The 15,669-nt window shown below is 40.7% G+C and overlaps 1 protein-coding gene across 7 annotated transcripts in view; it reads right to left on the bottom strand.

Annotated features, from left to right (window-relative positions):
- Positions 1–15,669, bottom strand: part of esrrga (estrogen-related receptor gamma a) — a gene marked incomplete at both ends in the record, with an annotated part of 69,510 nt that overhangs the window by 38,870 nt on the left and 14,971 nt on the right. For 2 of the 7 annotated variants that reach the window (XM_079217309.1, XM_079217308.1), the window contains 2 exons: positions 42–158; positions 5,749–6,173. In XM_079217309.1, the coding sequence (XP_079073435.1) occupies positions 42–158; positions 5,749–6,173 (542 nt within the window). Of the gene's footprint in view, positions 1–29; positions 159–5,706; positions 6,174–15,669 lie in introns of those variants that run through there. The other 5 variants (XM_079217307.1, XM_079217312.1, XM_079217310.1 and 2 more) reach the window with 5 other exon arrangements.

The raw sequence follows: 15,669 nt of genomic DNA on the forward strand, positions 1-15,669 counted from the left end.
CACTTAACAGAGAAAGACAAGGAAGAGACCTTTTCCCTTACCCTCCCTCAGCATGCCCACAGTCAGACACTTCATGAAGCGGCAGGCCTGGCACGACTTGCGTCTCCTCTTGGTGATCTCGCACTCGTTGGTGGCTGGACAGCTGTACTCTATGTTGCCTGTATGTAGACATGTTAGGAGAAAGACAGAAAAAGGGTTTCATTTCAGATGGATACTTCAACAGACAGGTGGGCAGTCAACCTTATAGACATATCCTACTACACAAAGACAAAGGAATCACCGTATATGTCTTCATGAGTTGTAAATAGACATATGGACACGCGATTAACTAGGGGTGTCTCTTACTAAGAATGGACACATTTGAATCTGACTGCTCAAGGGTCTATCAAATCATTAGTTATCATTTTGTTTAAAAAACTGACATAGAAAACAGTGTAATTGTGTGTGTATAAGTGTGTGTTACACGACTATATGTGCATCACGGTTGAAGCAAGCTGAGGTTGCGTGACAAGCTGCAGTTCACTCACAGTAGCACTGATGCAAAGCTGAGACTAAGATTGTTAGCCGATGTAAGTCTATTAACTTTACAACCCTTGCCAAAAAAACCCACAAACACCTAAAGTGTGTTAGTGGCTAATACCACTTTCACCTTTAAATCTCCACAGATTTACGATTTCTTCTCTACGTAATCTGTCTTTTTCTACATCTTCCGACTTCTATATTGTCATGTCCTTTGTCTTTGCCATTTTTCAACACTTAAAGTTATGTGTGGCTAAATGAGACCTATTTCTAACACTCCACTTTGCCTCCTGTTTTTCTCCCCTTTCGTTGTACTCGGTTTCATTCTGTTGGTTTGTTTTCTCATTTTCAGCTTCACTCTCCCCATACTTCTGCTCATTTCCTCCACTTGGTATTTTGCTTCCACCCAGTTCAAAGCCAAGCACAGTTATGGATTTGTTCGGACAGTTTGGACTATTTTAGAATTGCTCAAACAGGTTTTATTTGTTCAGAAAGGTTTATTTATCCATAGTATAAACTGTTAACGCAAAATAACCCTTTGTTCCCTTCCTCCCGCGCCCACCAGACAACTACAGTACCCCAGCAAGCCAATGCATCTCCCACTGAAACAGAGTAAACAGTGATTACTATTGACTGCTGCTGTGGAGAGGATGTGTTCTCATTACTGGGCTGATTAAGGGGAGTAGTTAGCTTAGGAAAAGGCTAAATGCACGAACACTCCTTAATGGGAAACACAATGCTCATTAATCGGCCTTATTAGTTAAAGTAAAGGCTAAACATGCTAAATGCTAGGGGGACCCCTATAGTCTAATGGACACTGCTAACGGGACAAGTTAGCTCACACCCAACCGTAACATGCTGATGATACTAAATGAGCTAATGACATATTCTGCGTGGGTTAATGGATGGTCGGTAAAAGGCCTGGTTAGTGCAAAGCTAAACAGGCCACTAATAGGGCTTGTAGCACTAAGGCGAAATGTGTTAAACCTCTTATTAAGACTTTTTTTTTTTTACATCTACACATTCTAAGTGTTACTGTTTGAAGTGTCCAACAACAGATATAATGATAATACACATCATTTGTTGATTAAAGTGACCAGCATATTTGTAAAAACAATGGTCTTGATATTAGATTGTACATGTTCAGAAAAGAGGTTGGTATGGTAGGCTTACAAATCTATACATATATATATATATCTGTCTACAGAGTGGGGGTACCGGACAGGAATTAGAAAAGAAGGGTTTACATCAGAATGTCATAGCTCTCTCTGTGTGTCTTTATTTCCGGCTTTATGTGTCTTATTGTGCACTGAGGTGGGCTTAGAGTCGAGAGGTTCTTGGAGGCTCCTATGTATAACGTGAGTTTGTATGTGTGTGTGTGTGTGTGTGTGTGTGTGTGTGTGTGTGTGTGTGTGTGTGTGTGTGTGTGTGTGTGTGTGTGTGTGTGTGTGTGTGTGTTGCTGTGAGTGAGGGGGATATATGAGGGCCTCAAATCCCCTGCAATCTCCTTTGAGATGTGTACGTGTGTGTGTGTGTGTGTATGTATGTCCACCTTCTGCATGACAATTGACCACCATTGGACAGACTGCGTATATGAATGTTAGTTTGTGCTTTTGCCTGCCATACTCTTTGAGCTGTCTTTGTTTTCACCTCTCCTGATGTTTTACATCTAACTCTGCCTTGACATAAGTTCAGCCTCTCGTATTTAGATATTTAAAACGGTTGACCGATTGAAGAATGTGCTTATTTTCTTCAAGGAAGCATTAACAGAACTCCCTTGTTTGACGGTCCCACCTGCAATTTCACTGCACTGTTCAACTTTCTCATATTCATCTCTTCTGCTCTCATCCACCTTTTTTCTTCCCCTTATCGCTGTCTTCATCTTTCCATTTCATTGCCCTATACCTCCCTCTCCCACACTTTGCCCTCCTCCCCACTCCCCTTTATCCCTCTTTCTCAATAAGGGAGTGATAGATGCAGGTTGTCAGGTGTCGCTGGACTGACGCCACAGAAACAGCAGCTGCCAGTGCCACTTCCACCATGCTGCGACACACACACACACACACACACACACACACACACACACACACACACACACACACACACACACACACACACACACTCTCACACCACTAATTCCTTCCTACATCCATGTGCCCAGTATACCCTACCCCTTCTCTCATATTTCTCTCATTACTTGTTTCAACTTGTTGTTTTTTCAAAACTGGTGTATTCTACTCTCATCTCCTCTCTTCTCTTCTCATTTCCTCTTCTACCCCACGCTCTCCTCCCTGTCCAGCTGGAGGTGTTTTTTTTGGTGATTACCTGCAGTTTTATTGGCTAATGGGTTGAAACATACCAATATGTTTGCCGCTGCCCATCTGAGGCTGGTCCTGCTTTCCAGCCAAGACACACACACTAGCACACAACCGCGCATACAAACAGGCATATGTGCACAGAAGTACACATAAACCTGCGCTCATCTACATGGATGAACACAAGCTCACAAACATACACACGGGGTAATACACACACACATCTGTGGATGAGTTTGGCTTGTGTGGTAGCCAAAGATAATGTCATGACCCATTTGTTTCATTGGATCCAAGACTGCTCGGTCTGCATCCAAACAAACATTAACTTATACTGGAGCAAAAATACTGCATTGATAGATTTTCTTAGTAAATTCTAGTTCTGTCCATTCAAGCTTGGAAAATTGCTGGTATAAGATTATTGTGATTGGATGATTAAATGTTTCTTAATAAAAATCCAGGAAATATTTTGTTAATTTTAAACTATCCAATCCAGCTAATTCTTCAGTACACCCCTCTGCTCCAGTTTTAACGTGGCCTCCCATGCTGTTTTATTTCATCATCACATTCCGTGTCAACAGTGCTGTGACTACCATTGCCAAAGTCTTGACCCATAACCTTATACTCTGGCCTTCCTGAGCTGCAACATGTCCACTACAATAGAATGGAAGATTACAAATACAGGGGAAATGAGGATGCGCGAGAGAGAGGGGACAGAGCGGTGCTTTAAATCTATTCAAGGTCATACTCTGAAGAGGCTCTACAGTCAACATGGCATCATATCTATATGTTCGCTGGGCTCTTGGTATTTAATCTGTGACTGTATATTCACCTACGTAACCTTTAACAAGCCCTCAAAATGAAATGAGACATCTGGAATTGGTCAACTATTATACACAACAGCAAATAATTAAGGGTTAAACCTTTACACACAGTGATTACAAGGTCATGTCTGTGGCTGTCTATTCATGTGTGTTGGTGGTGTCTATGTGTGGATGTGCTTCTATACGTTAGTGTTTGTGTGTGTGTGTGTGTGTGTGTGTTTGTGTGTGTGTGTGTGTGTGTGTGTGTGTGTGTGTGTGTGTCCCTGCCTTTATCTCTGTATGTGTGGCTTCCAATCTCTTTGTCAGGATTGCACTGTGTCCTGATCTCATCCCATAATAAACACACACAGGTCATCTCTACGAAGTGGTGACCATCTACTGGATGTAAGGCTCCCCCCTCACATCTCCCTGTCTCGCTCTGTCTCTCTCTGGGGCTTTACTGGGAAAGCTGCTTATCGGAGGCAAAAGAAAGCAGCGACAGATAGGTGGATGGATGGAAAGGCAGATAGATGAATCCTGTCTGATATGACTTACGGACAGACTGACTGATTGATGACGGCTGGCTGGCTGACTGGTAGCTTGGTTATTTAAGTGGCATACAGACTGACAAGAGGGCTGTCCTGCTGACTAATGGGGCCTATTAGTTGCTTTGAGAAAACATGAACAAATCATGAAAGATTATTACTTAAACACAAATCTTCAAAAGTTTATCATTTGTTGACCTACTTTCTGACTGGGTTTACCACCATGGTGGGCCGAATAAAATATGAATATAAAATTCAATGACTTCCTCCACTCAAATGTGCGTCGACCCTACAGTACCTTTACCATCCTGCTGCTATAAATACAAACAGTGGATGAAAATATCTTGAGCCAAAAACCTACACCTAAAAAAAGTAAAAACGTCTAGCACGTATTGGCATCAGTTGTGCTTGCTGTGCAAAGAAATGTAACAAATCATCATAAAACTGAATTAATTAAATAATTAAATTGTGGATTTGTTTAAAGTATGTGGAACTAGGATGGTTGCATTTTCATTTGAACTGGTTGAATTAATGAACCAATGAACAAATTGCTGATTTACTGGCTTGCTTTATGGCTAATTGGTTGTATGTAAGTCTGACCTGTCCTGTGCTTGCAAGGGTAAATGAAATACATTGTTGATAAACCTGAGAGTTGATTATGAATTGAATATCTACAAAATTGGAGAGGATAGCCTAAATACCTGTGCAAATGCAGAGCTACTTCTATCTCTAACAAGAGATGAGCAAAGGCAAAGGATTACTAAACCTAATTCCTGGTACTCCTCTCATCATGTGGATTACAGCTCAACCCCTTCTTTCCTCCAACCCCTAACCTGAACTCCTGACCCCGAGACATAACCTCTGACCTCCCCCTGACACTACCTTATCTCCTCGACATCAGGCTTATAGCTAACACTCTTTCTGTAAAGCATAAGCAGCTAGATCTAGGAATGCAAACACTACCTGGAAATTATTCTTTGCTGTCGATGAAGAAGAGGTCAAGGTTGAGGGTGAAAGGGGGGCGTGTCTGGGTGTTGGCGTGTATGCATGAAGCTGATTGGAGACCTATTTGTGAGTATGTCTATGTGCATGCGTGACAGAAAGAGAAATGGTGAAGGAGAGAGAAAAATAGACGTTGGTGGCTGTCCTTGTGGCTCCTTTAGTAGAAACATGTACCACATAAAGATCTGGGTTCACATCTGGCCAGGGGCTTTTATCTTTTGTCCTGGATCTAGTTTAATGGCTCAGGTGTGCATGCAAGTACATTGTGTGTGTGTCTGTGCATTTCATTTGAAGAAAACATAGTTCATGTTTTAGGTGTTATGTGTGCAATATTCCTCTGAAGGGCCCGTCCCTTTTTAAGGACCCCATTTGGTTCAATATGGAAAACACTCTTCACCTTTAACTTACATCCTGCAACCAACATTGTAATGTGTACTTCTGTTGCGAGGTGTTTTTGACCTTTAACACCCAATAGATCACAGCTTATTTTAATACCTACAGTTCTAAACAAATAATAATGTGGACAGACAATGAGACAGAAAGAAGAAAGTCGAAATAGAAGCCAACCTTGGATGGTGCGCTTGAAGAAGGCCTTGCAGGCCTCACAGGATGCCACCCCATAGTGGTATCCTGATGCAATGTCCCCGCACACCAGACACAGCCTCTTGGGCATCGAATTCAACATGTACTCGCACTTTATCTGTGAATCTTCGCCAATAGTTGACGAACAGTCCTCGTAACGTTTTGATCCGGGGCCTCCAACAGGACCGAGGGGCCCTGCGTTGGAGCCATAAAGGCTTGGGGAGTCTAAGCCGTTGGGGTGGCCGTTCATCGTGGACGAATAGGAGCCTGAGGCGTCGCTGGAGCCACCAGGGGAGTGATGGTTTAGGCTGTCAGTCAGGGAGGCAGGACTAGACGGCTCAGTCTTTATATAAGAGGACGGACAATTGGACTCAAGGTGGCGCTCCTTACTGGACATTCTGCAGAGAAGCCTGAGGGAGTAAAAAAGGAACAAATAGAAGAATTACAAAAAAATGTCAGGTGCAAAATGTCATAAAAATGATGGATACTTATAAAGAAAGGAGAGAAAACCGGGAGAGGGAAGGGTTAGAGAAAAGGCAGAGCTAAAGGAGAAGAAAAATAGATACAGTGAAAGCGATGTTTGAAAGTCCAATTATAGCAATCATTTGTTCTAATGTTGTAGTATTTCCTCACTGTCACTTTCAATGATGGATTTGTATTTTTTCACTTAGCCGGGCAAGTTCTATAAATGACACACATACATGAACACACACAATCCATCCATCACATTTGTTATTCTTTTTCTAAAAGAAGTGATAGATAGAGCTGTGCAGAGGGGGAGAGAAGGGAATAAAAGAGAGTAAGATAGTTCAATACAAAAACTAAATACATTGTGGTTCATTAGGGGAACCGTAGGTAAAATAGAGAAGCAGAGAAGCTCCCACACAGTCACACAAACACATACACATGCTCGGGGGCCGACGGTCATCCGTCACTTTCCAGTCAATAGCAGCTTGTTCTACATGAAGGTAATCAGTAAGCAGCCTCTCTGCTGCTCAATCATCCCAAAGACAACCTTACACATAAACATGATGCTGACATACACACCAACCACTCACATACTCAAGCACACACAGACAGATACAGTTTAAGAAGCTAAAGGAAGCAATGCAATACAAAAATGTTTAAAAAGGCAAAACATCTCTGCTAATCAGTGCCGAAGTATTACTGTATTCCTCACCTCATTTATTTTTCTTCTCCACTGTCTCTCACTTCCTCCACTGTGCTTCCCTTTCTTTCTCCCTCTCTCTCTTTTCCTTCTTCCTCTCCCTAAGGAGGCTGACTGGTGTCTTGTTAATGGCAGTTGTAATTAACAGCAATCTTCTCTCTGTCCATATCTCTACATCCCTCCCTTTGTCTACCTTACTATCTATCTGCCTGTCTCCGTATCATCTCCTATTCACTGCCATCTCTCTCTCTCTCTTTTTCACTTACTCTATTCCTGCACACTCTCTCTCTTCCTCTTTGCATTGCCACTCTCTATTCCTTTAACCCTGCCCTCCCTCCCTTCTCTATCTTTTCATTGTTAAAGACAGAAAGCACAAAAGGGGTTTTTAATTAAGGCAGGATGCTGCTAAACGAGGGGCTTCTAAAGTCCAGTCGGCCTGTAAAAGATCCCTGTTCTACAGGGACCCATAAAACACAGACAGCGCCTTGACATGGAATGGCGAGCCGGTTGGGATAGAGAAGGGTGGGGGAATGGGGAATGGATATAGAGAGGAAAAGAGGTAGGCAGACAGACAACCAGACAAAGCAGTCAGAAGGGAGAAAAATAAGTTGCAGTGACGGATGATAACAAAATGACAGGCAGCAGTTTCAGATCTGAATTGTTTGGTTTCTAATGTGCTTTGATGTGTCTGAGACAAAGCCGTCCTCTTCCTTGAGCCAAACCGACACATGTACTTCCAGGCCAAAAAAAGCCTTTTCCGGAAAGAGTCTATTTTTCCTTTCATAAAGTGACATGACATTTATAATGTACAATACTTTGGCCTTTCCCCCCCTTTTCATTGTATATTTTATTTCCACCACGACTTCACCCCTCACCTCAATGCAAGTTCCTCTAATTCAGTGACTGCATTAATCGTGGCTTTGTGGTATTCACCAATGTCTATAAATCCGTTTATCTGATGCTAAGGTAGGCCTTCAGTTTGAAATGAGGGGACGGGGAGAAAGGTTTGGACACAAATCAAGAAAGAAGAAAGGAGTTTAAAAAGGAAAGGAGAATCAATGTGGAGAAAAGGAAGTGGAGACCGAAACACATTTAAGGTGCTAGAAAAAACAAGGAAGAAATACATGTAAATGTGGGAAAGAGTGATGGGATGTTGAGAGATCACACAGCATTGCCTGTGTTCTAGCGGAGGAAGAGAAAATACAGTGGTGACAGAAAAAGAGAGTAGAGCCATTTAAGTAGATGATGTGATGGTGATGATTTAATCTCTCCTTTTTCACTCTTTATGCTCTTTTGTGCCCCCTCCCTTCGACCGTCAATCCCTCTGAGTACCATTAAGTGAAAGAGTTTAAGTGCCAAAAGATCTCAGGCGCTTTTTTACTCTTTCTCTCTCTCAAAGTCTCATCTATCTCTCTTTCCTTCACCCTTTCCATTCCCCCTCTTTGCTCCGTTTCTCTTTTCCTCTATCATCTCTTTTTCTCCAACACACACTCTCTCTCTCTCTCTCGCTCTCTGCTTATAAATGAAAAATAATGGCAGTCGAAGGGGGAGGAATAAAAAGAATAAAAAAAGAAGACATGCGTGCAGAGGAGAGAAGAGGGAAGAAGATTAAGAAATCACAGTCAGTGCGCTGTGCCGAGCGAGAGGTTGAATGCATTTATGTATGTATGTTATCAGTATAATTATGGCGCTGTGTAACGATGGCTCAGTGCTGAAAGAGCAGTCTTATTGTGCCTGTCTGCTCTTCAGATGAGTGCGCAGAGAGAGGGAAGGGGTTCGGTCTCATTTTTTTGTTATCAATTCTGTATGTTTTTAGGTGTTTAAAGAGGTTTATATAAAGAGGAAAAGGCTTGAGTGTGTTTCTTTTTGTATTTTCACAAGGGGCTCTAAGACTTGAGCAGTGTGTTATGAGATGATTGCAGTAAGACGCAAAGAAAAGCAGTAATCAGATTTTAGACTTAGCTGTTTTGCTTAATTCTCTTACAAAAGAGGGGTTTTGAATATCATTTTCTTCCTTCTATTCTGTTCATTTTGATGCACAAACAGGGTCGTTGGTCGACATTTCAGGTTTTTTTTAAAGTAATTGTTCCCCTCATTTCTTTGACTGGAAGTGATGAAAAAAGTAATTATTCATTTTCTTCCAATTTGATAAGTTCTGTATAAGTTCTTATTTACTTGCCTGTCAATTTTGTTGTGTATTTGTTTATATAAAAAAATGTTTTGTACACGTGTTAAATATCAAATAAAAAAAGGCTTACTTGTGGACACGTTCTTTTTTCAACTCTTTGAAATTAAATGACTTTAGAGTAGTTTACTGTAAGTCTATAACAGTGAGAACAGACAGTTAATTCACCAAGGGTCATATATTAGAGATTAGTGCCCCAGTTCCTTTGTTAAAATTGACCACACATAAGTTATGTTTGTGACTCCAACAAGATATGACAAAATTTCACTAACAGTCAGAGCAAAGGAACAAAAGTGGCTGCAGACATCAAATATTCAGCAGGCCTATTTCCCTGTCCCTGACTGAGGTATAACACACACACACACACACACACACACACACACACACACACACACACACACACACACACACACACACACACACACACACACACACACACACACACACAGAAAGATTACCACCTTCTCTTGTCTCCATTTCCAGCTTGATCCATGTCATTTTCTCTTTCTCTTTGGTCCTATTTTTTTTTCATTTCACAGTAACTCATAAAACAGATAAATATGTGGACGTGTGAGAGAGAGAGAGAGAGAGAGAGAGAGAGAGAGAGAGAGAGAGAGAGAGAGAGAGAGAGCAACAGAAATGATCAAATGATGCCTAGGAAAGAAAGAAAGAAAATGAGAGAAAGAAGAATGTTTTTTCTTCTTGTGTTTTGAAGGTAGGTGGGACATTTTAGTATGACAAGCTGTCATTAGAGCGGTGGGCTGATGCAGCGCTCCGACAACTGGCAGGGACAAACATACAATCATTGTATTAGAACAACTACTGCACTCTCTGCCTCAGTGTCTCTGTGCTGTTCACTGTGTGCTCTTTTAGTTTCTGGGTGCACTTGCACCCTTTTATTATATACAATCTTTGTACGACTGCCTCGCTAGATGGCAGCCATAAATACAGACTGATCTTCAAACAACTCTAAACTGTTACTGTCCCGCCCCAGGTGAGAGAAGGAAAGTGAAGTCATGTAAGTAGCTGCAAGCTAAATAAAGGTATACAACAGACAACCTAGGTGTCATTTTAACATTCACCTCTCACTATTATAGGTTTAGATAACACTCACAGTTTGTTCATAAACACTCATGTTGCTTTCCTGCTGGCTTCTACTGTCTGTATGCCTAGATATAAGCAATTACATTGGTGAGTTTAATGTAATCATAAGAATAAAAGTATTGTCAAACAAACAAAATATGATTTAAAATATAGAATTGTCATGTAATTTAGAGATCAAATGTGCAGCAAAGATGCAAACATTTAGAGCTTAAATATTATCCTCACAAAAACTGCTGTTAAAATATATGTACTGTATTTGACTTCATCGTGACGAACTTCAGTGCATGTAGGTGTAGACGAATGAAGCATATTACTACCCTAAGAATATATATATACTGTGTGTGTGTATATATATATATACATATATATATATATATATGTATATATATATATACATATATATACGTATATATATATGTATATATATATATACGTATATATATGTATATATATACATATATATATGTATATATATATATATATATATATATATATATATATATATATATATACATATATATATATATATATATACACAGTGATAGATATTTTAAAAGATTCCATGGTAAAAGCAATAAAAATGAGTAGAAGAATAAGAGTAGAGGGGAAACAGAGAGGAAAGAGAAGTGGTAGCAATAGAGACAGAGTAGAGAGAAGTGCTGACAATGTAGCTACCATGGGTTGGCTAATACCTTTCTATCACACCAAGCATTGTGCTCTCGATGCTGATAAGAACACAGTCCAATAAGCAAAAAGAGAGAGAGGGAGAGAGAAAGAGAGAGAGAGAGAAAACCTTACACAATTCTATCTAGATGATACCGGCAGGGCTTTGGGAGGGAGGGAAAGTAAAGGAAGGATGGAAGACAGAAAAGAAAATACATTGAATTAAAGAATGGGGTAAGAAGGGGAATAGGAGCAAAAAATGCATTTACATTTCCATAGTCAAATGAATAGAACAATTTCATCAATGGACAGAATTGCTTTTTCAGCCCTCACACTCCTCTGTTTATTTTTATTTCTTTGCTCTATTTCTCTCTCTATTCTATTCCCTTTTCGACGCGCTCCTATCTGTGGAGGGTTGTTGAACTGCTTGTCAGCTTGTTAGTTCGATACATGCAATGGTGACACACACACACACACACACACACACACCTAAACTTGACTTGTAAGATGCACACACAGGTTAAAAAAGAGTAGGTTACGGCTGTTGTTGATAGATAATGACAGCGAGAACAGAATTTCTATTTTCTGGGAGTTGAATTATTGGATTGGAACACACACGGAATATGTAATAATAAAAATACGTTTGAATTTTGCCATTTTCTAGGCAAGTAGTTATTGAATCTGTGTTTTTACATGAGCATTGTGTATGGTGTGTGCATAGTTAAAAGGCAGAGCAATAGAGAGAGAAAATAATCTGTGTGTTGCCATGGGTTTGAGTTGAGCTCCATAGACTCACAGTGTGCCGATGATTATAGTTGTTTTCAGGGTGAAAAAAACGAATAAAATAAAAAACAAAAACTCACACAGCGACAGTCAATCCAAACCACTCTCCCTCCCACTGAGCTCTCGCTCGCCTCCTCTATCCTGCTCTCTTTGGGTCTCAATCTCTCTCTCTCTGGTCGTTTCTACTTCTTACACACAAACACACTCAGTCATTCTCTTCTCTCCTTCTCGTGCATCCACACCCTGTCATACACACCACCTTACACCCCCCACACACACACTCACACCAGGGAGCAGATCAATTGTTACAGTGTTAGTCGGGCAGGAAACCTGTAATTCACTTCATTGGTTGCAGAATAAACCCCTGATTACATGCAATCAATGTGATAATGGCTAAAACACATTCTGCCCAATGGGCTGTCAGGCTGTAAAGACCGGTAGAGGAGAGGAAATGTGAGTGTGCGTGTCTATATTCCTGAGTGTTTGTGTGTTTAGATACCAAGACTCCTTCGAGGTATGAATTTGAATGTAACAAACACAGTTCTGCAGACACCTTTGCTGTGCACAACTATCCACAAACACATACAGGGGTGTGAAATGAATTGGGTAAGACTTACAGAGGCACACTAGTGGGGCTAAAGCTGTTATGATGCACCCTGGAGTTTATAAAGTTCACACATACACATACCCTCTCTAGATGTGAATGGATAAACAGTGGGAGACAGCACACACAGGGCAGGCTCGACCAAACATGATTGATTAAGAATTATGTGCTCTCCAAACTGCACACTGCAAACTATTTAGGAATATCATGTTGAGTCTGGTGATATCAATACATTTCATATGTCTTTCGTCATCATATAGCGGGTTCATAAAACTGTTTAATTCTCCTCTCTTATATTTTTCTGGACTGCTCTCGTCTCTTCTCTTCTCATAAAAGGTGATTATATTCCAAATTTTTAAGGTAATTCCTTTTCCTCTCAAAGTCTCCCCTGGTCTGTGGAAAGGATGATTTAGATTTGAGAGTCTGACTGTGTATGTGTAGTTATTTAAGTGGAAAGATATGAGCTTGTTCAGGAAAACATGTGAAGGCAGTGCTGTGTGTGTGTGTGTGTGTGTGTGTGTGTGTGTGTGTGTGTGTGTGTGTGTGTGTGTGTGTGTGTGTGTCAGATGGGAATCTTGATGATTTAGGTCATTTTCTTGCGGAGCAGTGGCTGATTAGTGTGTTGCTGCCAGGCACTATCTTTGTCACCATGTCTCTCTCTCTCCTTACCACTCTCTTTGTCTCTCTCTCTTTCTGTCTTTTTTATCTGTTGTGTGTCATTGTGTTTGTAAGGGTGGTTGTCTACTGTAAGAACAGTGCTATAAACCTCTAAAACGGCTCAGCTCCATCCCGTATGCTGCATATCACGAGTACAGTTTACAGTTAGTGTGTCAACTATTTATATACAAAATAATCAAATAGTTAAATTACTACAAATTAGATGTCTAAATCAGATCTGTTTTGGGACTTGGCAGACTAAACTGCATACCTTGTACTTGTACTGGAAAGGCTAAAGGGTGTAAATCAATTTCAATTATTGAATCCATCCTTCCATTAGGTAAATATTTGATACAAAACCCTGCACGTGCCAAAATCTGAAATTACTAATCCTTCTTTTTTTATGAAATGATGTAGTAATTATAATTATACATAAACATCTAATTTGTTTTGAAATAACCCATTCCTACTGCGTATTTACAGGATATGGCATGTAATGGCTGTGCAGGGTTGTAAGGGTTGTTCATTGTTGGCTGGTTCCTTAATAAAGGAAAGGTCATTGATCAAGGTTAGTGTTCGTCCCTCTTTCTATGTGTGTGTGGATAAGCAGTGTTATCTCGATGCATTTGGGGTGCAACAGCCCTTCTAAACACTTACCGTCACTTGCCACACACACGCACGCACGCACGCACGCACGCACGCACGCACACACACACACACACACACACACACACACACACACACACACACACACACACACACACACACACACACACACACACACAATTGTCCATATACACATTCACTCTCCTTCACTCTCTCTCTCTCTCATACTCAGACAGGTAGAAACCAAGGCACCGTCTCAAATGATATTGCGCAGAGGTACAATAATAAAAAGTGTCTAAAAAAAACAAAATATCCCCCATCGGATTAAAAACACATTGTATTAAGCAGATGGTGAAAGAGGATTTCCACTCTAGTAAATATGACAGGGCTTTCAAATGTGACATGGGACGGAGACAGAGAGAGGGGAGGAAGAGGGAAACAGACAAGGAGGGAATGGGAACAGAGAGCGCAATGCTGCAAAAGAGAGGAGAGACAGAAAGAGGGAGAGAGCGAGAGGGAAGTAAAGTGGGGCTTGATCTGAGAGTGGGAAAAAGTGGGGAAAAAAGGAGAAAAGGAAATATGGGAAAGTAGAGGAGACATAAGCGAGTAAAGTGTCAAAGCTGCATTCTTTAAGCAGATCAGATTTGGGGAAATTGGGCTGTCACTACAGGATTGTGATGATTTACACCTATCCATCACAGGGAGAGAGGGAAGCAGCGCTAGAGTATGTACAATAATGCACAGCATCTGATTTTTTATTTTTTTTAATCCGCCTTAAATAGGCTGAGTTCACTGCTTACTTTTCACTTCAGCATTCAATATTCTAAAAACAACACATAAACAGGAATAACATGTCTACATATCCACATTGTGTGAATTACTGAAACGTATAAAAATGTACTGACTGGTAACGATCCAGCCCGTGTGTGTACTTTTACTGTATGGGGACATTACGCGAGAGGTACTGAGGGTGAAAAGAAGAAAGTGAACATTGTAGAATAAAAAGGGAAAAAAATGCTGGAACATCACCCAAATTCATCAAACAAAATGTTTATAGCTATTGCACTTTAATTGATCTGTAATGTCACCAGCTTCTGTTGACACTCGCCCCCTTTGCCTCCTCTCCTGATCTTCCTTCTCTTTCCTCCCTTTCCTCCGGCCCACCCTCCCCCTCTCCCTACCCTCGCTGCTGGCTGCGGCACCTTTCAGCCTCGCTCCTGGACCATCTGTTAGGGAATCTAATTCACATCCAGTCATAATCAGGTTTGCTGGAGTGCCCACTGTCTCTGCCTCCCTGTCTGTCTCTGTCTCTTTCTGACCGACCTGTTTCTTGCTGTCTATTTTACATTTTTTTAATTTTTTCCTTTCTCTACAGCGTCCATTAAGTTCCAATACAATTCAGTGTATTTCATCAACATCTTCCTCTTTATTTCCCTTTCTTTATTAACCAAAAACTGGCACTAGTGCATGAACTTGTGACAGTGATCGAACAAATTAATCTGATCTGATCAGTGTGGGAATGTTTAGGTTTTAAAAAGTTTGGTTGTATTACAGCTTAATTCATTGACACAAAGTATCTGTCAAACTATTGCTTGTGTTTGCCGCTTTTCACATGGCTTTAAATTTGCAAGTTACAATAATTTACATACTCCTCCTCAAACATTATAATATTAAAATGAATGTATTAGCATCAATTTGACATTGTATATAAAGTGAGGTGCTGCATCGTCAACTTGACTGTGCATGCTTCGGTGTGTTTATCCATGACTGAGAATAAGGCAAGTTGAGTTGAAGGGGGTGGAAGTTAATGAGAGGTGAGTGTCTGAAACCATCTCTCTCTCTCTCTCTCTTACACTCTTACACTCTCTCTCTCTCTCTCTCTCTGCACTAGCAGTAATCCTCTTCCATAAATCTGCAATCCAATCAGCGTTGTCCACACTTACACACATGTACACACACGCACACATACACACACAGAGCTGTTGGGAGGCCCATCTGTGTGTTAAGGCAATCTGCTTTATCATTATGATTACATTGGGCTCAGTTTACAGCAATGTGTGAGTGTGTGTGTATTCAAGCGCACCATGGCTGCCTGACATTAATCACATTCCCATGGTTTGATGGCCTAAATAAAAA

Source organism: Taurulus bubalis (assembly GCF_910589615.1).
Source record: "Taurulus bubalis genome assembly, chromosome: 4".
Lineage (NCBI taxonomy): Eukaryota > Metazoa > Chordata > Actinopteri > Perciformes > Cottidae > Taurulus > Taurulus bubalis.